The 27,592-nt window shown below is 38.9% G+C and overlaps 1 protein-coding gene across 1 annotated transcript in view; it reads right to left on the bottom strand.

Annotated features, from left to right (window-relative positions):
* The window catches only part of LOC128694503 (ecdysteroid-phosphate phosphatase), a gene marked incomplete at its 5' end in the record, with an annotated part of 35,349 nt that extends 13,233 nt beyond the window's left edge, over positions 1 to 22,116 (bottom strand). Inside the window, 2 exon segments of the mRNA XM_070080932.1 lie at positions 18,570 to 18,670; positions 22,018 to 22,116. Of these exon segments, the coding sequence (XP_069937033.1) occupies positions 18,570 to 18,670; positions 22,018 to 22,111 (195 nt within the window).
* Positions 22,117 to 27,592: the final 5,476 nt, after the last annotated feature.

The raw sequence follows: 27,592 nt of genomic DNA, 5'->3' as shown, positions 1-27,592 counted from the left end.
TTGACACAGTAGACCACAGCATCCTACTCCACAAACTTGACCATTATGGTATAAGAGGCCATGCGCTTGCATATTTCAAATCTTACCTTACTAATAGGTATCAGTATGTCACCATTAAAGACACAGCATCAACAACATGGCCACTTGATACTGGAGTTCTGCAGGGAAGTGTCCTTGGTCCCCTGCTCTTCCTCATATACATCAATGATCTTCCAAACGTATCTCAACACCTGAACCCCATTCTCTTTGCTGACGACACGACTTATGTCATCTCTCACCCTAATCTTGCCACCCTCAACACCATTGTTAACGAGGAGCTGATCAAAATATCGACTTGGATGACAGCCAATAAACTTATGCTTAACACTGACAAAACCTACTATATTATGTTTTGTAGCAGAGCAGGACTTGCACAAATTAACATAAAGATCGACAACACTCTAATTGCCAGACATAATGAGGGCAAATCCCTAGGCCTATACCTCAACAACAACCTGAATTTCAGCACCCATATCCAACACATAACCAAAAAAGTATCCAAAACGGTGGGGATCCTCTCCAATATACGATACTACGTGCCGCAAAATGCCCTTTTCACACTATACAACTCACTTATATACCCATACCTTACCTATGTTATTTGTGCTTGGGGATCAACTGCAGCAACACACCTAAAGCTAATAATAACCCAACAAAAAGCCACAGTAAGAATAATCACTAAATCCCATCCCTGGCAACACATCCCCCCCACTCTTCATAGATCTAAACTTACTCCCTGTTCAGTACATCCACACTTACTACTGTGCAATCTACATCTACAGGACCTTAAATTCCAATATTAACCTTGACCTAAAATGCTTTCTTGATAGTTGTGACAGAACCCACAGGCATAACACCAGACACAAACATCTCTATGACATTCCCCGTGTCCGACTAAACCTTTACAAAAATTCAATGTATGTCAAAGGCCCTAAAATCTGGAACACCCTACCTGAAAACTCTAGAACTGCAGACACATTCATCACCTTCAAAACTACCATTAGAAAACATCTTATCTCCCTGATACACCCCGTCAACTAATTACATGAATACCACCTGGTGGTTCACACTTACACTCACTCACCCATTTGACCATAAACAGAAATATCAATCTCAATCTTAAAATAATGAATCCTAACTAGTCATAAGTTGGCCTGTGATACTCCAATACTGAAACTATGTATTGTGCCAAAACAAAAGCATTCACATTGCTAAACTCACAAACTAGTATTTAGTCACTTAGCCATAATACCAACTTACCTCATAATTTGTAATATTTTAAATTTAAGAATTAATCTAAGTCTGCCCGAAATGCCTAGCCATGCTAGGTGTTCTAGTGGTACACTCTGTAATTATTATTTTACTACATGTAAACCACACAATAACCAAATTCTGTAAACTCAGCATTGTAATCCTTATAGAGAATAAACTTTGAATTTGAATTTGAGTTGACAATGGTCCGCTGTACCAAATGCATCCACCTGCCTGTGCCCACACCAAGCATCCCACATGTTCTTACTCAGTTTGGCTTTGTTTCTCGTTGAGTGAGCATTGTGAGAATATGCCTTCTTCATTGATTAACCCTTTGACTGTCGCAACCCCCAATCCTGAGGTGTCTCCTGGTGTCGCAAAATTTAAAAAAAAAAATAATTTTTTCTTATGAAATGATAGAGAATCTTTTCCCGATTGTAATGACACCAAAAAAACGAAATTTGATGGAAAACTGACGGAATTATGCTCTCGCGAAGTTAGCGACCTCGGCGCTGTTTACAAATCGGCGATTTCGCCCACTTTGAGCCCTATTTTCGGCTAATTCCATTGTTCCAGTCGCCCAAACTCATAGCTATTTCTTTAGAACTCCATTTTTTCAATCGATTGAGTACAAGAAACTGCCCATTTACCGATTTCAACTACCTAATAATGTGGTCAGAAATTTGCAATTTGGCCAATTTCACGAAAATTTAAAAATATGACAATTTCAAAATAAGGTCCAGAATGAACAATGCAGACATTCCTGGCTCTGAAATAACATTTTCTTTGCTCATCAGTCATGTCTCCAGGCCCCTCTGATATTACTCTTGCTTTCTATTTTGAATTTTTATTCAAACAAAAAATAGAAGACTTACTATTATGCAGACTACTGCAATACTGTAATAATTGTATAAATAACATCAACCCATTCATGACTGCATATCAGAATGGCTAGTTGGACATTTATTGGACAATGGCATCATTTGTTTACTTTTGAACATTGGCAAAAATCAAACATTTCCCCTACTTTGAGCTCCATTTCCAGGTTCTTTTTATAGTAAAATCAATCAAAATCACCTCAATTTCTATAATATGTTTTCCATTCTATCAAATGAGACCAAGAAAACGAGAATACAACCATAAATACTGTACGAAAATAGACCACAAAGTCGGCATTTTAATTAAAAAAAACGGTCAGAGGTTTTTTTTTTCCTCATTATGCACTGCGTGCTCCAGGATTTTTTTTATATGGTGCACACTGACCACACAGACCCATTCTCTCACATGTGAGCCAACCAGCTTTCTCCTGTTTGATTTGAAGCCGCTAGAATTTATGAGTATACATGTATATACGTCAAACACAGTACCTCGTAAGATGTATATATACAACTTGAAATTTTTGTGTAAGGCTGAATTCAAAATAGGGAGCAAATGTAATACAGGAGAGGCCTGAAGACATGATTAATGAACAGAGGAAATGTTGGATCTTCTTAATTTTGCATAAAATTTGCCGAATACAGTGGAACCTCTACTTACGAGTGCATGAAACGTGCAAGTTTTTCCAGATATGAGCAGTCACTCGGTCGATTTTTTGCTTCCAGACTCGGGCAAAATTTCTAGATGCGAGTGGGCCTCAAGGGAGGTTTCTTGATGCTGGTGAGGGGCTCTTGCTCTTGATCTAGGGAACTGGGTCTCATTTGTTTGTTAGACTATCTTACTGAAACTTGGCAATGTATGATGGAAAGATGCTTCTTAAAATAACCCAAAATTGAAAGAAATTGGACCATGCACCATCCCCCCAATGAAAAGCAGGGGTGTCACTAGCACGTTAAGAGACCATACAATAAGTGTCAGGGGACCGAGACTGTTCAACTGCCTCCCAGCACACATAAGGGGGATTACCAACAGACCCCTGGCAGTCTTCAAGCTGGCACTGGACAAGCACCTAAAGGCAGTTCCTGATCAGCCCGGCTGTGGCTCGTACGTTGGTTTGCGTGCAGCCAGCAGCAACAGCCTGGTTGATCAGGCGCTGATCCACCAGGAGGCCTGGTCACAGACCGGGCCGCGGGGGCGTTGACCCCCGAAACTCTCTCCAGGTAACTCCAGGTCTCCAGGTAATAAATAACGGAGTTCACTTCTCAGCCATTAACCACCTCTTAGTGGTATATTTTCATATGGTTTTTATGGTTGTATTCTCATTTTTTTGTTCTCATTTGATAGAATGAAAAATATATTACTGAAATATATATGATTTTGATTGCTTTCACAATGAAAAGTGCCTTGAATTTGAGCTCAAAGTAGCAGAAATGTTTGATTTTAGCCGATTTTCAAGAGTAAACAAATGACGTCACTGTCTAATGTGTGTGCAACTGGCTAGTCTAATATGCAGTCATGAATGGGTTGACATTATTTATATAATTATTACAATACTGCAGTAGTCGGCATAACAGTAAATCTCCTATTTTTTGTGTTAATAAAAATTCCAAATGGTAAGCAAGAGTTATCATTATAAGAATACGTATGTACTAATTAACAATAATAATACATAATAATAATACATATAATAATAATAATAATAATAACAATAATAATAATAATAATAATATTGGGATATTGGCAGTTTGGAGGGATATGTTGTGTATCTCTATACGTATATGCTTCTAAACTGTTATATTCTGAGCACCTCTGCAAAAGCAGTGATAATGTGTGAGTGTGGTGAAAGTGTTGAATGATGATGAAAGTATTTTCTTTTTGGGGATTTTCTTTCTTTTTTTGGGTCACCCTGCCTCGGTGGGAGACAACCGACTTGTTGAAAAAAAAAAAAAAAAAAAAAAATAATAATAATAATACGTAAAATAATAATACATAATACGGTGGAACCTTGACTTACGAGTGTCCCAACTTGTGAGTTTTTTGAGATACGAGCCGTCCCTGGGTCGATTTTTTGCTCTGAGTTATGAGCCAACATTTCAGTTACGAGCCAGCTCCCCCATCCCTCTTCCCCCTCAACCAAAAACCTGAACACCTCGCTTGTTTATCTATGATTTCATGCTTTAATTTCATGGAAACCATTCCCTTTTTCTTCTCAGCGATAATAATATAATATTATTACAGTAAAGTCATTCAGTAAGTCAGTCAAGTCATTCAGTAAGTCAAGCCACTCAGTAAATCAGTCAAGTCACTCAGCAAGTCAGTCAAGTCACTCAGCAAGTCAGTCAAGTCACTCAGTAAGCCAGTTAATTCACTCAGTAAGTCAGTCAGTTCAGTCGGTCAGTTCAGTCGGTCAGTTCAGTCAGTCAGTTCAGTCTGTCAGTCATTCAGTCAGTCATTCAGTCAGTCATTCAGTAAGTCAGTCATTCAATCAGTCAGTCACACAAATTCATGTTACCCTCTTTTTCTGTGTGCAAAGTAACACTTCAGTTACGGCTACAGGTTATCTCGTCTAATATCTTTGTTAATTCTAAGACTTAAGTGCTTATACCTCTTCGTGCCACTTTCAGCAACACTGGTATGGCTACTGGGTGTCATGATTGCTTGGCAGATACAAGGTATAGTAATTAAAATATCGTAACACTATTGACAAACACAGCTGCTTTGTACGAGAGAAAGACTGGACACGTATGAATTACGAATGCTTGGATGGTGGGGTTGTGTCGGGGAGTGGTAGGGGATGGTGGGGGGTGGTGTCGGGGTGTGGTAGGGGATGGCTCCCCGGCTGCTACACAAGAAGGCAGCCGCTTGAGCAAAAGAGAATTTTTTTTTTTCCTTCCCACAAACTGAACCATGTTAAATTAATTATATGACGTGTTACATAAAATTGTGCAGCAATTCTTCAATGGCGGTCTACTGAATTATTATACATAACAATAGAGCTTCAGTTCCCTAAATTAATAATGATAATAATTATAATAATGATAGAGCTTCAGTTCTCTAATAATAATAATGCATAATAAGTACGTAATAATAATTCAGATTGCTTCTGCTAGTTGGCACAGCTGATCAGCAGTAAACATGTTTACATCCCTGTGGGGGCAGTTCTCTCATGCTTGTTTGCAGTCGTTTGGCCAAATTTCTTTTTTCTAACCATGGGTCCTAGTGATCTACTGCAGTTAGCCTCAAAAATACTCCATTTTCTCTTACAGTAAGAACATGAGAAGATACTATAGTCAAATTGGGACAGAACTGGCAGATGCTTCTGTCACTGCTGCTGCTGCCTCTGCCGTTGCCACTGCCTCTGCCACCATATTATGGCCTATTTTATTCATTCTAGAGTATATACAGTGGACCCCCACCTTACGAACGCATCGCGTTACGTTAAATCTGCCATACGAAGAATTGAACACAAAAATTTTGCCTTGCCTCACGATAAAAAACTTACCTTACGTGATTCGTCCGGGACGCGTCCCACGTGTGGCCTCAGCTGCCCCGTGGGTGCCAGTGTTTAAAAGCCAGCCAGTGCAGTCACATCCACGCATACATTCGGTACATTTCACCTTATCCCAGTGTTTTTTGTGCTTGTAACTGCAAAATAAGTCACCATGGGGCCCCAAGAAAGCTTCTAGTGCCAACCCTGTGGTAAAAAGGGTGAGAATTAATATGGAAATTAAGAACGATTTTGAAGGGTTTGGGGCTAACCCTGAGAAGCCTATACCAGTTGTGGAATCCATTGTGCCTACTTCAAAGATTAAGGAAATGTGTGCGAAGTGGGTTGAAGTGCAAACCTTTATGGATGAAAATCACCCTAACACAGCTATTGCAAGCTGTGCTGGTGACTATTACAATGACAATGTTGTGATCCATTTTAGGCAAATCTTGGAGGTACAGACCTCTATGGACAGATTTGTTGTGTGACAGAGGTCCAGTGACTCTCAAGCTAGTCCTAGTGGCATTACTGAAACTATGTATAGTGCCAAAACAAAAGCATTCACATTGTTAAACTCACAAACTAGTATTTAGTCACTTAGCCATAATACCAACTAACCTCATAATTTTGTAATATTTTAAACTTAAGATTTAATTTAAGTCTGCCCGAAATGCCTAGCCATGCTAGGTGTTCTAGTGGTACACTCTGTAATTATTATTTTACTACATGTAAACCACACAATAACCAAATTCTGTAAACTCAGCATTGTAATCCTTATAGAGAATAAATTTTGAATTTGAATTTGAATTTGAAAAAGAAGAAGGGAAGTAACCCTAGACAAGGACTTGCTACCTCAAGTCCTAATGGAAGGGGATTTCCCTTCTAAACAATAACTTCCACACTCTCCCCTTCTCCCATCCCATCAATCATCACCAGATCTTCAATAAAGGTAAGTGTCATGTATTCTATTCTTAGTAGAGTAGTAATTGTGCATGTCTTCTTCAGTTTGTGTGTATTAAAATTAATATTTCATGTGATAAAATTGTTTTTTATTCATACTATGGGGTGTCTTGCACGGATTAATTTGATTTCCATTATTTCTTATGGGGAAAATTAATTCGCCTTACGATAATTTTGACTTACGATGAGCTCTCAGGAATGGATTAATATTGTAAGGCGGGGGTCCACTGTATTATGTTTCTATGCTAATTATATTGTTTATTATGCCATATTAGATGAATTGTGATAGATAAATAAGCCATAGCATTGATAATAGCATCATATTCAAGTATTTTTTCTCGTCTCTCCAGAGCGCAGGAACGAATTAATGGTTTTTCAATTAATTTAAATGAGGAAAATTAATTTGATATACGAATAAATTGAGTTACGAGTTAGCTCGTGGAACGGATTAAACTCGTAAGTCAAGGTTCCACTGTACTACTATAATAATAATTATAATAATATGTACATACCATGTATAATTTAGCAAGGTAAATGCTGTATTACTACATAATTTCTTTACATTATTATTATTACAGTGGACCCCCAGTATTCGATATTAACCCTCTGAGGGTCCGTCCCGTAGATCTACAGCTTTACGTTCAGGGTCCAAACCGTAGATCTACGTCATGAGCTCAGCTCACTCTGATAAACTGTGAGTGGTACATTTGGGCCTAGATATGACAGAATACATCTATGTGGTATGTGTGCACCACATAAAACAGATCCTGCAGCACGCTATGTATAATGAGAGAAAAAAACTGAAATCATGATTTTTCGATTAAAACAGCAACTTTGTAGTGCTTTTTCATATGTTTTTTATAGTTCTATTTGCGATTTCTTGGTCTCATTTGATAGAATGGAAGACATATTACAGAAATAGAGATGATTTTGATTGGTTTTAGTACTGGAAATGGCTTGAAACTGAGCTCAAAGTAGCAGAAATGTTAATTTTTTGCCGATATTCAAGAGTAAACAAACGACCTCACACGTCTAATACACGCCAGGTGGTGGGTCTAATATGCATTCACAAATATGGTGATAATATTTATACAATTATTACAGTACAGTGGACCCCCGGTTAACGATTTTAATCCGTGCAAGAGGGGTAATTGTTATGCGAAATAATCGTTATGTGAATGAATTTTCCCCATAAGAAATAATGGAAATAAAATTAATCCGTGCAAGACACCCAAAAGTATGAAAAAAAAAATTTTACCACATGAAATATACATTTTCCCACACACAAAGAGAAGGATACATGCACAATAGTAGAGTAGTACATGCACAGTATATATTGTGCATGTACTACTCTACTAAATGAAGAATAAATGACACTTACCTTTATTGAAGATGCAGCAATGACTGATGAGACACTGTGTCCTGGGAGTGCCTTTTCCTCCTGAGTACTGTAGGTCCTGTTTGGCATTTTCTTCCAGAACAGGCCTTATCACACTGTGTATGCCACTACGATTCTTAAATCTCTCAAACCAACCTTTGCTGGCTTTAAATTCACCAATATGAGCACTAGTTCCAGGCATTTTTCCCTGTTCACCTGGGTGTTAGTCGACTGGTGTGGGTTGCATCCTGGGAGACAACATTAAGGACCCCAATGGAAATAAGTTAGACAGTCTTCAATGACACTGACTTTTTTGGGTTATCCTGGGTGGCAAATCCTCTGGGGTTAATTGTTTCTTGGTATTCTCAATAAGCCACACCAACAACGGTGCTACAGCAGCAGCAGCAGCTGACAGTGGTACAGCAGCAACAGACGGTGGTACAGCAGCAACAATGCTACAGCAGCAGCAGACGATGCTACAGCAGCAGCAGCAGCAGACGATGCTACAGCAGCAGCAGCAGCAGACAATGCTACAGCAGCAGCAGACGATGCTACAGCAGCAGCAGCAGCAGACGATGCTACAGCAGCAGCAGCAGCTGACAGTGCAGCAGCAGCAGCTGTACCACCAATAGTAGCGATACTTATCAATGATCTTTTTCTTCTTCTCTATTGTAATTCTCACCCTTATTGCTGTAGGGTTGGCACTAGAAGCTTTCTTGGGGCCCATGGTCACTTATTTTCCAGAAAAAGCACCGAAAACACTGTAATAATACGAAATATTCCGATTGTATGCTTGGATGTTACCGCGGAGGCTGGCTGGTAAACAATGCCACTGGCGGAACATGTGAGCGTGGCTCAGGCCGCACATTGGACGCGTCTCGGAGGAAAATCGGTAAGCGGGTTTTTAAGCGGTATGTGAGGCAAAATTTTTGCAATTAAAGTAAGCGGTATGCGAAATAATCGCTATGTGATGCCATCGTTATGCGGGGGTCCGTAAATATCGCTGACACATCAAAATTCGCGAGAGCATAATTTCGTCAATTTTCCATCAAATTTCGTACTTTTTGTTTTATTACCCTCACAAAAAGATTCTCTACCATTTCATAAGAAAAAATAACAAATTTTTTTTTTTTAAATTCTTGGACACTGGGGCACCACTTCAGATTTGGGCCTTGGACCCTGAAGGGGTTAATCCGTTCCTGAGAGCTCATCGAATACCGAAAATATCGAAAACCGAATCAATTTTCCTCATAAGAAATAATGGAAATCAAATTAATCAGTGCAAGACACCCAAAAGTACGAAAAAAAAATTTACTACATGCAATATTAAGTTTAATGCAATAGAATAATTACAATAACAATAAAATAATTGACACTTACCTTTAATGAAGATCTGGTGATGATCGATGGGATGGGAGGAGGGGAGAGGTGTTAGTGTTTAGAAGGGGAATCCCCTTCCATTAGGACTTGAGGTAGCAAGTCCTTTTCTGGGGTTACTTCCCTTCTTCTTTTAATGCCACTAGGACCAGCTTGAGAGTCACTGGACCTCTGTCGCACAACATAACTGGCAGCCTCACCATGCCTAATCACACTATGTATGCCACTACGATTCTTAAATCTTTCAAACCAACCTTTGCTGGCCTTAAATTCACTCACATCAGCACTAGTTGCAGGCAATTTCTTTACCAAATCGTCATGCAACTGCCTAGCCTTTTCACAAATGATCGCTGAGAGATGCTTTCTCCTGCTATGTGTTTTTCATTTATCCAAACCAATAACAGTCTCTCAACATTTTCTAACACTTGCAGTCGCTGTTTTGTAATCACAGTTGCACCTTTTGCAAGAACAGCTTCCTTGATTGCCGTTTTCCTGGTCACTATAGTAGAGATGGTTGATTGGGGTTTATTATACAACCTGACTAGCTCCGACACACGCACTCCACTTTCATACTTTGCAATTAGCTCTTTCTTCATTTCAATAGTCATTAGTGCCTTTTTTCTTGAAGAGTTGGCACTAGAAGGTTTCTTGGGGCCCATGGTGACTTATTTTGCAGAAAGAAGCACTAAAAACAGTGATAATATGGATAATATGGAATGTACCGAATGTATCCTTAGATGCGCGCACATTGGCTGGCTTGTAAACACTGGCACACACGGAGCAGTTCAGGCCACACGTGGACACGTCTCGAACGAAACGTATCGAATACCGGGTTTTCAATCGGATACCGAGGCAAAATTTTTGCGATATAATGCATCAAATACCGGATTTATCGAATACCAATGCCATCGAATACCGGGGGTCCACTGTATTATTGTGTTCTTTATGAAACTACGTACATAGTGATTTAATGGAGTTTGCCTTACAAACACTCTGTTTTCTGTTATAATAAAATCATGGGAAGTTATGTAGGAATGGCCACCACGGTGGCCCTATACCCCTCAACAACAACAAAGGCTGTTGTGCCACCTCCACTAACACTACTCACATACGTAATATTTCATTCATTCTAGTGTACATATCATGTTTCTATGTTATTAATATTGTTTATTATGTCATATTAGATGAACTGTCATAGATAATTAAGCAATAGAGTTGATCTTAGGGAAATTATTGAAGTACACCTACCATCCAATTTACGACCTGCTCGACATACGTCCACTCGACTTACGACCATGCATTTGACAGCTGGGCTGGGCCGGCTGATGCATACCGCTGTACAATATTTGACGATACTAGCATCAGCAATGCACCATGTAGGCAGCATCAGTTTGAGTTACCCTGCCCTATCAGCAGCATCATACTGTATTAACCCTTTCAGGGTCCGTGCCGTAGATCTACGTCTTTACGTTAAGGGTCCAAACCATAGATCTACGCCATGAGCCCATCTCACTCTGATAAGCTGTGAGAAGTAAATTTGGGCCTAGATATGAGAGAATACATCTATGTGGTATGTGTGTACCACATAAAACAAATCCTGCAGTACACAGTGCAAAATGAGAGAAAAAATACTTAGACCATAATTTTCAATTAAAACAGCGACTTTGCAGTGTTTTTTGTATGTTTTTTATGGTTGTATTTGCAATTTCTTGGTCTCATTTGATAGAATTGAAGACATATTACAGAAATAGATATGATTTTGATTGGTTTTAGTATTGAAAATGGCTTGAAATTGAGCTCAAAGTAGTGAAAATGTTAAATTTTTGTCGATGTTCAAGAGTAAACAAATGACCTCACACGTCTAATATATGCCAGCTGGTGGGTCAAATATATATTCACAAAAGTGATATTATTTATACAATTATTATAATATTGCATAACAGTAAATCTTCTATTTTTTAGTTTGAATAAAAATTCATTATGTGAATAAAAAATTAAAATGGAATTCATTTGTAATGCCTGAAAATGTAACTAATGAACAGAGGAAATGTTAGTTTAGTGCCAGGAATGCCTGCATTGTTTACTCTGGACCCTTTTTTGAAATTGGAATACAGTGGACCCCCGGTTTACGATATTATTTCATTCCAGAAGTATGTTCAGGTGCCAGTACTGACCGAATTTGTTCCCATAAGGAATATTGTGAATTAGATTAGTCCATTTCAGACCCCCAAACATACACATATAAATGCACTTACATAAATACACTTACATAATTGATCGCATTGGGAGCTGATCGTAAACCGGGGGTCCACTGTATTTTGAACTTTGCACTAAATTGGCCAAATTACCAATTTCCGATCACATTATTTTGTAGTTGAAACAGTTGATTTGGTGATTTCTTGTGCTCAATCGATAGGATAGAAGTAATACTACTGAAATAACTAAGAATTTGGTCAACTGGAATAATGTAACTGGCCTAAAATGAAAGTCAAAGTCGGCAAAATCGCTGATGCGTAAATATCGCTGACACATCAAAATTCGCGAGAGCATAATTTCGTCAGTTTTCCACCAAATTTCGTACTTTTGTTTTATTACCTTTGGAAAAAGATTTGCCACCATTTCATAAGAAAAAATAACAAAATTATTTTTTGAAAATTCTTGGACACTGGTGCACACTTTGAAATTTGGCATCTGGATGCTGAAAGGGTTAACTGTACTAACTGGACAGTAAATTTCACCATGGCCCCTAAGAGGAAGTCTAAATCTTGCACTGGAGATTGTGGCAAGAAAGGCTCTTACTCTCGAACTCTCTTTATTTGTGTTCACTGTTGCACATAAACCTGTCTGTTTCGGCCTGTATATCTGTCTGTATCTGTATGTCTGTATATATTTGTCTGTATCTGTCTATGTCTTCCTGTGTTTTTCTGTCTTCCTGTGTCTTTCTGTCTACCTGTGTGTCTGTCTGCTTGTCTCTCTGTCTCAGAGAACCGCTCATGAACCAACAGGTATTACACACGAAGCAGAGTCGCCACATCTTCAATATGACACTAATATCAGCTCTACGGTTTATTTATCTATCACAATTCATCTAATATGACATAATAAACAATATAAATAACATAAAAACCTGATGAATAAAATATGAACTTAACTGTTTTAAACTCCTCATCTTGCACCTGTGCTGGTGTGCAGGTATACATTAAAATCATTAAGAATGTGTTATTGGTCTTGAAGATGCCATTTTAATAATGATAAAAATAACACAATAATAATCACTATGAGGCACATTAAATGTGTATAAAACGTTAATACAGACATAAATGATTAAAATATATCAATAGTACATTATGGTAAAATGAAATAATGATTGTACATTACAGTACTATGTAGGTAGTTTATATAGCAAAGGTTTGACATTATGCCCTACCCAGTATGTCGGCAATTTTCAAAGGTTTGACTTGCGTCCATTTTGACTTACGACCAGTTGGTCGGAACCAAGCTCGGTCGTAAGTTGGATGGTACTTGTATTTTGTTGTGCCTGGAATTCCACAGGAACTGATTAATTCCATTTAAATTAATTTAAATGAGGAAAATTGACTCTGCAAACAAGCAAATGCAGATGCGAGCAAGGTCACGGAACGGATTAAACTCGCAAGTAGAGGTTCCACTGCACTGTCTCCTGCGCACTTTATAGGGTAGTTCTGATAGAAGAGCTGTTTCTTGTGCTCAGTCGATAGAATGGAAGGCAATTAGCAAAGAATTCTGTCAAACTGATCATTGGAAATGGCTTAAAATAAGACTCAAAGTGGGCAAAATCCCCAATGTGCAAATTACACCAAGGCCACCAAATTTATACCTGCATAATTCCTTAAGTCTTGGTGTTATTACTTTCAGAAAAAGATTCTCAACCATTTAACCCTTTTAGGGTCCAAGGCCAAAATCTGAAGGGGTGCCCCAGTGTCTAAGAAATTTTGAAAAAATAAAAAATTATTTTTTCTTACAGAATTAAAGATAATATTTTTGTGAAGGTTATAAAAAAAAAAATCTGATCAGTGCTTACCGAGATACAGCGGCGGGAAGTTGACCCAAAATGACCGGGTGGTGGCAACATCAACGACTTCCGCAAAATCGCATTTTTTTTATTTCACGTTTTTTATACTTTTTACTTTTCTAATTTTTTTCTTTTTCTAGTAACATTTGTGGCCTGTGAGACCAATATAATGTATATTGTATAAGTGTACACTCATTGTATTCAACACAATAACTGCACTAATTTGTTTATCATTATATTGCTTATAAAACTTGTTTACAAGTTTACTGTAAACAAAATGATGAAAATATTAGTGCGGTTGTGTTGAATACAATGGTACCATATAGTACCATATGGTACAATGGTGCCATAGGGTGCAATGGTGCCATAGGGTGCCATGGTACCATATGGTACAATGGTACCATATTCTGCTCTTGACTCTCGCCCAGGCAGGTCATAGCAGCTCTCCTTACTCTGTCTCCCTACGATCCCCGCTGGGGAGGGGAACCTTTACCAGCGTTATCATCGCCTTGACTTGCACGATGAGCTACGCAAATCGTGTAAAGATCAAACCAAGAAATGGTACCGTTGATGATTCAACGAAGATTGCTCTTGCAACTGTTGTTCAGGGAGCACTGGAAGTAAAATTCAACACCATATTGTCACTGAAAGAAGCATTCATTGTTGTGTGTCACGATGATGCTGAAGCAGAGAAGCTACTCACTACAGAAGCCATCACTACTCTTACTACTCAAGGGTTTACTGTTACGTCATCTCCTGCCCTCAGGGCAAGGAAATCAGTATTCCTAAAAAAACTGGACAAGATTCTGACGTCTCAAACACCTGCTGAACTCAAGTCATCCATCGAGACGCAAAATACTTGGGCTACTGTTGACAGCATTACAAAAATCCCAAATGCAACGTCCATGATCAAGGTCACCTTCACCGACGTGAACATGGCTGCCACTGCACTGAACGAAGGTCTTGCTGTCTACTACTACTACATCAGCCCTACCTACATTGAAGCAGAGAGATATCACTACATCCAACATTGCTGGAACTGTTATTCATACCATCACACCACCAAAGCATGTCCAGTAAAAGACAAGAAGTTCTGCACTACATGTGGTAGTGAGGGACACGCCTTCAGTTCCTGCACCGCTGCTGCTCCAACACAACCAGCGTGCTTAAACTGCAAGAGTAATGATCACCATACACTGGCAGCAAAATGTCCTACAAGAAAGGATATTATGAAGAAAACACAAGATGCAGCAAAGAAAAAACCTACTAGCAACACTCCAACGTATGCAGCAATTGCAAAAATACAAGCAGACACTACAAAATTACTTCAAGCATCTACTCAGCCCGCCTCCACCACCACCACCACCATCACTCCTCCAACATGTGACGTAACGAAGATTCACTACTGTCTACTATACGCTCACATGCAGAACATGGCTGTACCTAGATCATTTAACTCTACCATCAACGAGTTATTTGCATTAAATAACATGCCTTCATTTACATTTCCAGCATCTCCACCTTCTGAAGAAATTCTCAAATTCACCAAAAACTTAATCGCCAACTCTTCTGCAGAAGTTCCATCAACACCACCAACTAGTGACGTCAATCCAACAACGACCAATGAGAAGCCTCCACCGCCACCACCTCTCACTGAATCCAACCAATCAGAAGCCTTACCACCAGAAACATCTTCTAATTCGTCTACTGAAGTTGAAAACGAAGCAACACCACCTTCCTCTACTCCACCACCGCCTTCTCTACTTAGCTCACGTCGATTACCTGGAACACCATGGGTTAAACACAAAGGACTCATATTCTACACCACGAGGCTGTACCCTGCAAGCATGACTCGCCTAGAACTCATCCAACATCTCCAAGACAACACTGTATCGTACCAAAGCGAAGAAAGACCATTCCCTACCTACAACCAGATACTCCACCAACTCCAAACCAACGAATACTACTACAGCTCTCCCATAAGTGTGATACAACTCTCTCGAAAACAATTTACCGCACTGATAAACGGTTTAAGACCATAACCAACTCATCCTGCTTGCTGCCTTCTGACACTCCCAGCTCCTACCGCTGCCTTCGCCATCCTCTCCTAGTGAGCCAAGCAATGACATCAGTCAAGCCTCTCTATCTACGTCTCCAGTACTTTTGTACCACATGTCCCAAAGTGGTTGGGCCACTTGCCTTGATTCCTCCTCTTCCCCTCCTCCCCATCCTTTTCCAGTTATTTCCATCCTTCCATATCCTTCTTCCTTCCCATCTTACGACAGCTCTCGTCGTCCTCGATTCGACAGGATACCATATGGTGCACCCTTCAGATCCACTTCCTTCAGTCTTAGAACTGTAAGTTGTGAAGAGGAGAGTCAGAATTTGCCCGGAGAGTGAGTAGGGAATGAGAGCTTCCTTGCCGCCAGGCATGATGAACAAAGCTACTTTGGCAGCATTCCCACAATGCCATGCAGGCGTCCATATTTTTTCTATAGTGCATACACTGACCACCCAGACCCATTCTCTCAGATATACGCCTACCAGCCTTCTTGCACTAAATTTGATGCCGCTAAAATTTTGGCATAGATCTACGGTTTGGACCCTCAACATAAAGCCGTAGATCTACAGCATGGACCCTCAAGGGGTTAAGAGAAAAACAGTTCTTTTCCCTTTTGAAAATTCTCGACACTTTTAGCACTTTTAATTTTAGAGGTGCCAAAGTGAAGGAGTTTATAGAAGCATGAGTAAAATGATGTGTATGAACATATAAAAAGAAGAAAGAGTACATAAATGTAGCACAGATGTTGAAGAGATGTGAAATAAGCAGCTAAATTAGACACATGTGCAACTCTTGGGTATCTTTATTGAGGAAACGTTTCGCCACACAGTGGCTTCATCAGTCCATACAAAGGATAAACTTGAAGAACAGGAGGAGAATGAGGTAATCAGTCCCTCAGCCTTGAGTCGATGTGGTCAGTCCATCAATCTTGAATAGAATACGGCATATGAGCGGAGAAGCAGCTTATAAACCGTATGGCAGGAGAGGTGCAGCAGTCGTAGGTGGTGTCACATTTGTCCAATGTGGAAGTAGGTCGTGCCCAAGGGTTAGGCAAGCGAAGAATTCCCAAGTATTAAGATCCCAAGAAGTTGCAGTGTCTGACAGGATTGTAGATGAATGGTTCAAAGAACCGACATGTTGTTAAATTAGACACATGTGCAACTCTTGGGTATCTTTATTGAGGAAACGTTTCGCCACACAGTGGCTTCATCAGTCCATACAAAGGATAAACTTGAAGAACAGGAGGAGAATGAGGTAATCAGTCCCTCAACCTTGAGTTGATGTGGTCACAATCTTGAATAGAAACCATTCATCTACAATCCTGTCAGACACTGCAACTTCTTGGGATCTTAATACTTGGGAATTCTTCGCTTGCCTAACCCTTGGGCACGACCTACTTCCACATTGGACAAATGTGACACCACCTACGACTGCTGCACCTCTCCTGCCATACGGTTTATAAGCTGCTTCTCCGCTCATATGCCGTATTCTATTCAAGATTGATGGACTGACCACATCGACTCAAGGCTGAGGGACTGATTACCTCATTCTCCTCCTGTTCTTCAAGTTTATCCTTTGTATGGACTGATGAAGCCACTGTGTGGCGAAACGTTTCCTCAATAAAGATACCCAAGAGTTGCACATGTGTCTAATTTAACAACATGTCGGTTCTTTGAACCATTCATCTAAAATCTTTTTACATGTAAACTACATTATCAGTAAACTGCATAAAAGAAATAAATTACTAAAGTTTGAATTTACTGTCCTATAAAGAGTTAGGATTATACCCGAGTCCTGAAAGTATAAGACCATAACCATTAACCCTTCAACTGACGGGACCCCTGCTCACAAACTTGCTCTCAGTGTCGAAGAATTTAAAAAAAAAAAAACATGAAATGATAGAGAATCTTTTTCCGGTGGTAATGGCACCAAAAGTACAAGATTTGATTGAAAACTTACAGAATTACATTCTCGCAAAGTTAGTGATCTCGGTGATATTTACACATCGACGATTTTGCCCAATTTGAGCCCTATTTTTGGCTAATTCTATTGTTCCAGTCCACCAAACTCATAGCTATTTCTTTAGAACCCCATTTGTTCAATTTCAACTACCCAATAACGTGGTCAGAAATTGGCAATTTGACCAATTTCACGCAAATTAAAAAGATGTCAATTTCAAAATAGGATCCAGATTGAACAATGCAGATATTCCTAGCACTAAAATAACATTTTCTCTGTTATCAGTCAAATCTCCAGGCTCCTCTTATATTACTCTTGCTTTCTATTTTGAATTTTTATTAACACAAAAAAATAGATTTACTGTTATGCAGACTACTGCATTATTGTAATAATTGTATAAATAATGTCAACCCATTCGTGACTGTGTATTAGAATGGCTAGTTGGACACTTATTGGACAATGATGTCATTTGTTTACTCTTGAACATTGGCAAAAATCAAACATTTCTGCTGATTTGAGCTCAATTTCAAGGTCCTTTTCATCGTGAAACCAATCAACATCATCTCTACTTCTGTAATATGTCTTCCATTCTATTAAATGAGACCAAGAAAACGAGAATACAACCATAAATACTATACGAAGATACGCCTCAAAGTTGGTGTTTTAATCCAAAAACATGGTCGGAGTTTTTTTTTTCTCATTATGCACTGCGTGCTTCAGGATTTTTTTTGTTACTGCGCACACTGACCACCCAGACCCATTCTCTCACATATGGATCTACCAGCTTTCTCCCGCTTGATTTGAAGCCGCTAGAATTTTGGAGTACAAACACATCAAAAACACTGGCTCATAAGACATGTGTGTGTCAGAAACAGTCAAAGGGTTAAAAAGAAGCAACATCAGACATGGCCATGCCTAAAACTGCTCTTTAAATGGGTACCACAAAATATTTCCACGTACATAAAGAATGTTTTGCCAAAATTTTTGCACCAGTGACAGTCTGGCCCAAAAATATAAATTTCACTGAAAAAAAAATCAATATTTCATTTGAAAGAATACAAAAAAATGAATAAACTTGTACTATAATGTTAACTGTACCTAAGTTAAATAAAAAAAATGAAATACATACCAATGTTTTTAGAATTGCAATGGATGGTTGCCTGATACAAAAAGGCCAAGAAAACTGTACACGTCCAGTTGCACTTCCAGTTGTAGATTTTTTTAAAGAGCCTGAAATAAGATATTCCATTATAGACCAAGAAACTCTAGCAGTAGTAGAAGGTGAAGATATGATAATTGATATACAGTAGATCATCGTTTAACATTGTTTTGTCTTGCACATTTTGGTTATAGCACGACTGAAGAATTGCAGCATATTTTAGTTTAACACTTAGTAAAATTAGTTTAACACGGGTGCAGGAGGGAAAAAAATTTTGAGCACGCGGTCACCCACAAGGCGGGAAGGGCTACAGCCATCCCCCACCAGAATCAGCCACCCCACCACCCTCCCAGCCTTCAGTTTGGTCCATATGTGTGCTGGATGAACCTGTGCCAGTACAGTGGACCCCCGCTTAACGATCACCTCCAAATGCGACCAATTATGTAAGTGTATTTATGTAAGTGCATTTGTACGTGTATGTTTGGGGGTCTGAAATGGACTAATCTACTTCACAATATTCCTTATGGGAAAAAATTCGGTCAGTACTGGCACCTGAACATACTACTGGAATGAAAAAAGTTCGTTAACCGGGGGTCCACTGTATAGTGGACCCTCAGTTAACAATGCTATCAGATGGCGATAAAATCAGATACCAATACGTTTTTGCATCAAAATATTGGCTCGGCTAATGATGAAACACTCAGTTAGGGACATTCAGCCAATGTATAGCCAGTGCGCCATTGTTTACAAGCCAGGGAGGACGATTCCACGCTTACGTGCGATACATTTTGTATTATTCCATTGTTTTTAGTGCTTGTAACTGCTAAATAAGCCACCCTGCATGCCCTGCAGGCATGCAGGGAGTGTAGTAGGCAGGGAGGGAAGTAACCCCAGAGAGGGCTTTGATACCTAAAGTCCTTGTGGAGGGGGATTCCCCTTCCAAACAATAATCAGTCCTCCCTCTCTCCTCCCTGTCTTTCATAAGCCAACAAGTCTTCAGTAAAGGTATGTAATAGTGATTTAAATGTTCATTTATTTATTTTATTTAGTTCTCATTGTTTTGTGTACGTAAAACTATAATTAATCTTTAAAAAATGTATTTTTTGTTAATATATTTGGGTCTCTGGGAAATATTATCTTGGTTTTAGGCCATTTCAGTATTAGGCCGACCTTCTGGAATGGATTACGGCCGATAACTGAGGGTCCACTGTATATGAAAAACAGTACAGAATGGGTCTAATTGCAAAGGATCTGACAAAATGTTACTTGTCAATACTTACTAATCTAATAAGGAGGTCTAAAAAAAAAAAAAACCTGTATTACAAAAACAGATTTTATGACATAAAAGCGAATAAAAAGCGGATATGAAAAAGACCTGGAAAACCCTATTCGAAATTCTAGGATCTAAAAGATGAAGAAGAACCTGAAGAAAAACAGTTAACATTGCAGCATTTATGTGAGCAGTTCCATATTATTGTTAAAGTTGCAGACTTTTTCACTGAAGAGTACCCTGACAAATCTAGAAGCAGTGCTTTGAAATGGTGTCATATTGTGCTGTTTCTTAGTGTACTCGTGACGCCCCTGCTTTTCAATGAGGGAATGTTGCATCTCCTGCCAAGTCGTTTGCTTACATAGGGAGTGATTTTTGTTTGTAAGTTTGATACTAATCCCTCTAGGATTTTACAAGTGAATATTATCATGCATATCTCTCGCCTGCTCTCCAGGGAATATAGATCGAGGGCCTTCAACCATTCCCAGTAATTTAGGTGCCTTATCATACTTGTGTGTGCTGTGAAAGTTTTTTGTACACTCTCCAGGTCAGCAATTTCACCTGCTTTGAAGGGGGCAGTTAAAGTACAGCAGTATTCCAGCCTAGAGAGAACAAGCGATTTGAAGAGAATCATCACGGGCTTGGCATCCCTAGTTTTGAAAGGTTCTCATTATCAATCCTATATAAATTTATAAATAGCCTAATTAAGCACACACAACATTGTCAATATACAGTGTTATCCAGGGTTACATCTATATATTGCAATAAATATTATGTATGACCACAATATCTACCCACAAAACCCATGTACAAATACAGCCTCTCTTCACTTAACAATGGAGTTCCATTCCTAAGACCACGTCTGTAAAGAAATTCGTCGCTAAGTGAGGAGCATACTATGATGGTAGTGGGTTTGTGTCAATCATCTTTGGCATTGTTTTAATATCACCTTTGCACCACTTATAACACTTCTGGTATATTTTTAAATGTTTATACTGCAGTGCATTGTATACTGTAAAAAGCAGAATAGAGCAAATAAGCTCTAATATACAGCCTCTCCTTGCTTAGCGATGTACTCGTTTAGCAATGCCTCAGACTTGCGACTGGATCTCTGACTAGTATTTATACATAAATAATGTATATTACAGCCGATTTCCTCTATTCTGTTTATTTCAATATGCAGTACACTACCATATAAACATTTAAAAATGTACCAGAAATGTTATAAACAGTGCAAAGGTGACATTAAAACAATATCAAAAATGACTGACACAAACCCACTACCATTATAGCATTAGCAGCGAATTCGTTTAATGATGTGGTCTTAGGAACAGAACTCCATTGTTAAGTGAGGAGAGGCTGTACATTATTTAGGTATGCACACTGGTCAGAGAGCCCATTGCTAATCCAAGTTGTTGGTAAACAAGTATGTCACTAAGTGAGGAGAGGCTGTATATACCACTGTTTGTAAAATCATTTTTTAACTTTTCATTAGTAAAAAGTTGCTTGTCAGTGCTATTAGTTCTTAAATTGAGTTTGGTCTTTCAGCTGTGGGTTTGACTCCCATCTCTGACAAAATTGTTCAGTAGTGTGTCATTATTAAGTTGATAGATGCCTCAGCTCATACACAGTTGAACCACATTTTGATCCCTGGTGTGAGTGAAAACATTGGGAATGTTTCCTTACACCCTCTGCCTCTGTTCCCCTAGCATTAAGTAGGTGCATGGGTGTTAACTGACTGGTGTGAGTCTCATAATGAGGAAGAGGATTAATGGACAACAATGGAAACAAGTCCTCAATAACATCCTGACTTCATTGAGTTATTCTGGGGTATGAACCCTCCAGGTTAATAATCTTCTACTTAACTGAGGGTATTTGTGGAATTCTGTGGCAACTGATATAATTGTTAGAAAGTGGCAAATCTGAAACAATCAGATCCAAAGGGAAATGGGAGGTAATTAAATTTGACTCAATGAAGAAGAAAGTTCCATTTCTTTGGATCAAGAACCCTTTACCATCATCATGACACCTCCATTGTATGAAGGTTTGACATGAAGGGGAACAAGCTGCAATTCCTTGGATCAAGAGTCCTCAACAGCATCAAGGCAGCCTCATGTGGGGAAATGCTACATTCTTTTAATGACATACCTTGTGGTTGGGCTGGTGGGTTGAGACGAGACCGAGCCTGCCTCTTGTTCCTCTTACTATGATAGCTGCTGTCAATGAAGGTGTCATCATCCATTTCTGCTATCATCACTCAAGTCAGTAACCTTTTATTTAGGCCTCACACAGAATTTTAAACTTGTACAATGGATTTATAAAGTAAATCATGTCTTATTACATTAAACACAAAACCAATATAGGTTAAACAGAAGTAAATTACATATAAATGAACCAATGATAACTCAGTGTTATCATTGGTTATCATTGTTATCAATGTTATCAATGTCAAAATATATGACTTATTTCCAGTAATTACATTAATTTTATTTTTTGCAGAGGTGTGTGTACCTGTATCTTCTATTCTTCTCCTTCTTCTCCTTCTCCTCCTCCTTCTCCTCCTTCTCCTTCTCCTCCTTCTCCTTCTCCTCCTTCTCCTTCTTCTCCTTCTTCTCCTTCTTCTCCTTCTTCTCCTTCTTCTCCTTCTTCTTCCAGTGGACCCTCAACCAACAATGGCATCGACTAACGTTAAATCCGACCAGCGATACATTTTAACGCAAAAATTTTGCCTCGACTAGCGCTAAAAAACTCGACCAACACTATTCATTCCGTCTGAGACGCGTCCACTTCTGGCCAGTGTTTACAAGCCAGCCAGCCACCGTGGTCGCTTCCAAGCATACAATCGGAACATTTCATATTATCACAGCCTTTTTAGTGATTGCACCTGCAAAATAAGTCACCATGGGCCCCAAGAAAGCTTCTAGTGCCAACCCTACAGCAAAAAGTGTGAGAATTACATTGGATATGAAGAAAGAGATCATTGCTAAGTATGAAAGTGGAGTGTGTGTCTCCGAGCTGGCCAGGTTGTACACAAAACCCCAATCAACCATCGCTACTATTGTGGCCAAGAAAACGGCAATCAAGGAAGCTGTTCTTGTCAAAGGTGCAACTATGTTTTCGAAACTGAGATCGCAAGTGATAGAAGATGTTGAGAGACTGTTATTGGTGTGGATAAACGAAAAACAGACAGCAGGAGATAGCATCTCTCAAGCGATCATATGTGAAAAGGCTAGGAAGTTGCATGACGATTTAATTAGAAAAATGCCAGCAACTAGTGATGTGAGTGAATTTAAGGCCAGCAAAGGTTGGTTTGAGAGATTTAAGAATTGTAGTGGCATACATAGTGTGATAAGGCATGGTGAGGCTGCCAGTTTGGACCAAAATGCAGCTGAAAAATATGTGCAGGAATTCAAGGAGTACATAGACAGTGAAGAATTGAAACCTGAACAAGTGTTTAATTGTGACACTGACAATGTTGTGAAACACTTTAGGAATGTCATAAAGGAACGGGAGGTACAGGCCTCTATGGACAGATATGTTGTGCGACAGAGGTCCAGTGACTCTCAAGCTGGTCATAGTGGCATTAAAAGAAGAAGGGAAGTAACCCCGAAAAAGGACTTGCCACCTCAAGTCCTAATGGAAGGGGATTTCCCTTCTGAACACTAACACCATCAACACTCTCCCCTCCTCCCATCCCATCAATCATCACCAGATCTTCAATAAAGGTAAGTGTCATATAACTGTGCATGTCTTCTTCAGTTTGTGTGTATTAAAATTAATATTTCATGTGGTAAAAAAAAATTTTTTCAATACTTTTGGGTGTCTTGCACAGATTAATTTGATTTCCATTATTTCTTATGGGGAAAATTAACTCGACTAACGATAATTTCGATTAACGATGAGCTCTCAGGAACGGATTAATATCGCTGGTTGAGGGTCCACTGTATTATTATTTCAACAAACTGGCCATATCCCACTGAGGCAGGGTGGCCCAAAAAGAGTCATGAAAATTTCTCTTTTTTAAATTTAGTAATGTACAGTAGGGCCTCACTTACATGGCAGGTTAGGTTCCAGGCTACTGCCATAAAGCGGAAATTGCCATAGAGTGGAAAACTTTTTTCCACTTACAAACGCTTGATAACAGGTTTACACTAACATATATTAAGTTAGCAATAGAACTAGGCATTAAGAAAACAATAAAAAATTAAAATATGCTAATAGTACACTCATTACTTGCCTTAAAATATTTGTAGTCTTAATGCTGGGTGAGATGAGTAATATTTATTGAAAGAAATCAGGTGTGGTAGGTATGGTAGCCAGGCCAGGCCACCCCACCCACACCTAATGCAGCCTCTCCTCACTTAACAACAGAGTTCCGTTCCTAAGACCACGTCGTTAAACAAATTTGTTGCTACGTGAGGAGCATACTATAATGGTAGTGAGTTTGTGTCAACCATCTTTGATATTGTTTTAATTTCACCTTTGCACTGTTTATAGCATTTCTGATACGTATATTTTTAAACGTTTATACAGTAACATAGAGTATATTGAAATACAGTAACAGAATAGAGTAAATAGCTCTAATATACATTATTTAGGTATAAAGACTGGTCAGAAAGCCCGTCGTAAGTCTGAGGCGTCAGTAAACGAGTGTGTTGCTAAGTGAGGAGAGGCTGTATACTATGACATTTAAAGCATCCCAGAGGAATAAAATGCATATACAGTTCACTCATTACTTACCTTAAAATATTTGTAGTCTTAATGTTGGGTGAGAGGTGAGTAAACGAAATAAAACAACTAAACGAGAGAGAGAATGAGTAAATGAGAAAGGACAGAGACATGAAGTATGTAAACAAACAGAGACACCCGTCTGGTTTTGATTCATACACGTCTATATTATACCACAATACAAACACTTTACACTGTGTACAAGTTGTCTCCATGTTGGTACAGTAGAATAAATGAAGAGCAACACTCCCATTCCCATGTAACACCATTTTTAAAATAAATGACGCTCTGAATGAAGGCATATGAAAGGAATAATTTTATACAGTTACCCCCAGTAATACTACTGTGTACACATTTTCTTTGGTGCTGAACTATAGAAAACGTTATTCTTTCTGACATTCCGACATAACTGGAAAACATCTCATATTTATGTTAATTTATTCTATTGTTGGGTGTATTTATCATGCTTATATGTTATGTGGTGAGTTTATTATACAATTTCGAAAAAATATCACAGATGGATTAATGAAAATGTGTATGTTAACGTAATACACGACATTTAATGTGCCTCAGAGTGATTATTATTGAATATTATTATCATTATTAATATGGTATCCTCGAGACATAAGACACTCTTACTGATTTTAACGTGTACCTGCACACCAGCACAGTGTGTAAGTTTACTTAGGTACAGGTACACATAAATATAATTATCAGAAAATATGAAAAAAATTTGGAGATAAACAAGTTAAGAAAGCCTAGGAAACAAATGGATTTGTCAGTTAAAAACAGAGAAGGGGAGTTAGTAGATGGGGAGCTGGAGGTATTGGGTAGATGGCGGAAATATTTTGAGGATCTTTTAAATGTCTATGAAAAAAGGGAGGCAATTTCATGCACTGACTAGAGAGGTATCACATCTTTTAGGAGTGAAGAAGAGCAGGATGTCAGTGTGGGGGAGGTGCATGAGGCATTACATAGAATGAAAGGGGGTAAAGCAGCAAAAGCTGACAGGATCATGACAGAAATGTTAAAGGCAGGGGAGGATATAGTGTTGGAGTGGTTGGTATTTTTGTTTAATTGTATGAAAGAGGGGAAGGTACCTAGGGATTGACAGAAAGCATGTATAGTTACTTTATATAAAGGGGAGGGGGACAAAAGCAATTGTAAAAATTATAGGGAAATAAGTTTACTGAGTATACCAAGTAAATTGTAAGGTAGGGTTATTAATGAAAGAATTAGAGGTAAAACAGAGATTAGGATTGCAGATGAGCAAGGAGGCTTTAGCGTGGGTAGGGGATGCATAGATCAAGTGTTTACATTAAAGCATATATGTGAACAGCATTTAGATAAATGTAGGGAAGTTTTCATTGCATTTATGGATTTAGAAAAGGCATATGATAGAGTGGATAGGGGAGCAATGTGGCAGATGTTACAAGTGTATGGAATAGGTAGTAAGTTAATAAATACTGTAAAGAGTTTTTATGAGGATAGCGAGGCTCAGGTTAGCGTGTGTAGGAGAGAGGGAGATTACTTCCCAGTAAAAGTAGGGCTTAGACAGGGATGTGTAATGTCACCATGGTTGTGTAATACATTTATAGATGGGGTTAAGAAAGAAGTAAATGTTAGGGTGTTGGGGAGAGGGGTGGGATTAAATTACGGGGAATCAAGTACAAAATGGGAGTTGACACAGTTGCTTTTTGCTGATGATACTGTGCTTATGGGAAATTCTAAAGAAAAGTTGCAAAGGTTAGTGGACGAGTTAGGGAGGGTGTGTACAGGTAGAAAGTTGAAAGTGAACATAGATAAGAGTAAGGTGATGAGGGTATCAAATGATTTAGATAAAGAAAAAATGGATATCACTTTGAAGAGAGGGAGTATGGTAGAAGTGAATGTTTTCAGATATTTGGGAGTTGATGTGGCAGCGGATGGGTTTATAAAAGATGAGGTTAATCACAGAATTGATGAAGGAAAAAAGGTGAGTGATGTGTTTAGGAATTTGTGGAGACAAAAAACGTTATCCATGGAGGCAAAGAAGGGAAAGTATGAAAGCACAGTGGTCCCTCAATTATCGTCCTTAATCCGTTCCTGGAAGTTTGACTATTATCAAAATAGACGATTTTCGAATCAATTTTCCCCATAAGAAATAATGTAAATACAATTAATCCGTTCCTGACACCCAGAAGTATTAAAACAAAAAAAATTTTTTACATGAAATATAGATATAGTACATAAACAATACAATGGGACATGATGAATGAAACATTAACAGCAAAACACTTACCTTTATTGGCGATTCTTCTTAGTGAATGGAAGACTGGAGGAGGAGGAGAGACATTGAATTACTGTTTGGAAGGGGAATCCCCTTCCATCAACACCTCAGCTACCAAGTGCTTTTCTGGGGTTACTTCTCTTCTCTGTTTCTTAATGCCACTAGGACCAGCTTGAGAGTCACTGGAGTCCTGTCTCGCAAAAAAAACTGTCCAGAGAGCTCTCTTTCTGGAGTCGCTTTAAAACTTCCCTAAAATGGGCCAAGACTGTCACTGTACATGTTGCCAACATGGCTTGCAACATCCTTCTCAGGGTGATGTTTCTCCATAAATCTTTCCATCCTACCCCACATTTCAAAAATCTCCTTAATTTCTGAAGAAGGCACCTTCTTCCATCTCTCTTCCTCCTCCTCTGCAGCAAGATTCTGAGCTGCAATCTGTTGCTCCTCCTCCTGAAGCTCTTGCAGCTCCTCAGTGGTTAGCTCTTCGTTGTGGTCCTCCACCAACTCTTCCACATCCTCCAAACTCACATCCAACCCCATGGAACTCCCCAGTGACACAATGGAGTTCACAACTGACATAGGCTCATCAGGGGCCGCCTCAAACCCTTCAAAATCCCTCTTGTGGACACAATCTAGCCACAATTTTCTCCAAGCAGAGTTCAAAGTCCTGGTAGTCACTCCCTCCCAAGCCCTACCTATAAGGCTTATGCAATTGAGAATACTGAA

Source organism: Cherax quadricarinatus, unplaced genomic scaffold, assembly GCF_038502225.1.
Source record: "Cherax quadricarinatus isolate ZL_2023a unplaced genomic scaffold, ASM3850222v1 Contig1281, whole genome shotgun sequence".
Lineage (NCBI taxonomy): Eukaryota > Metazoa > Arthropoda > Malacostraca > Decapoda > Parastacidae > Cherax > Cherax quadricarinatus.
Note: the sequence above shows the minus strand (reverse complement) of the source record. Positions and strands in the feature narration are given on the sequence as shown.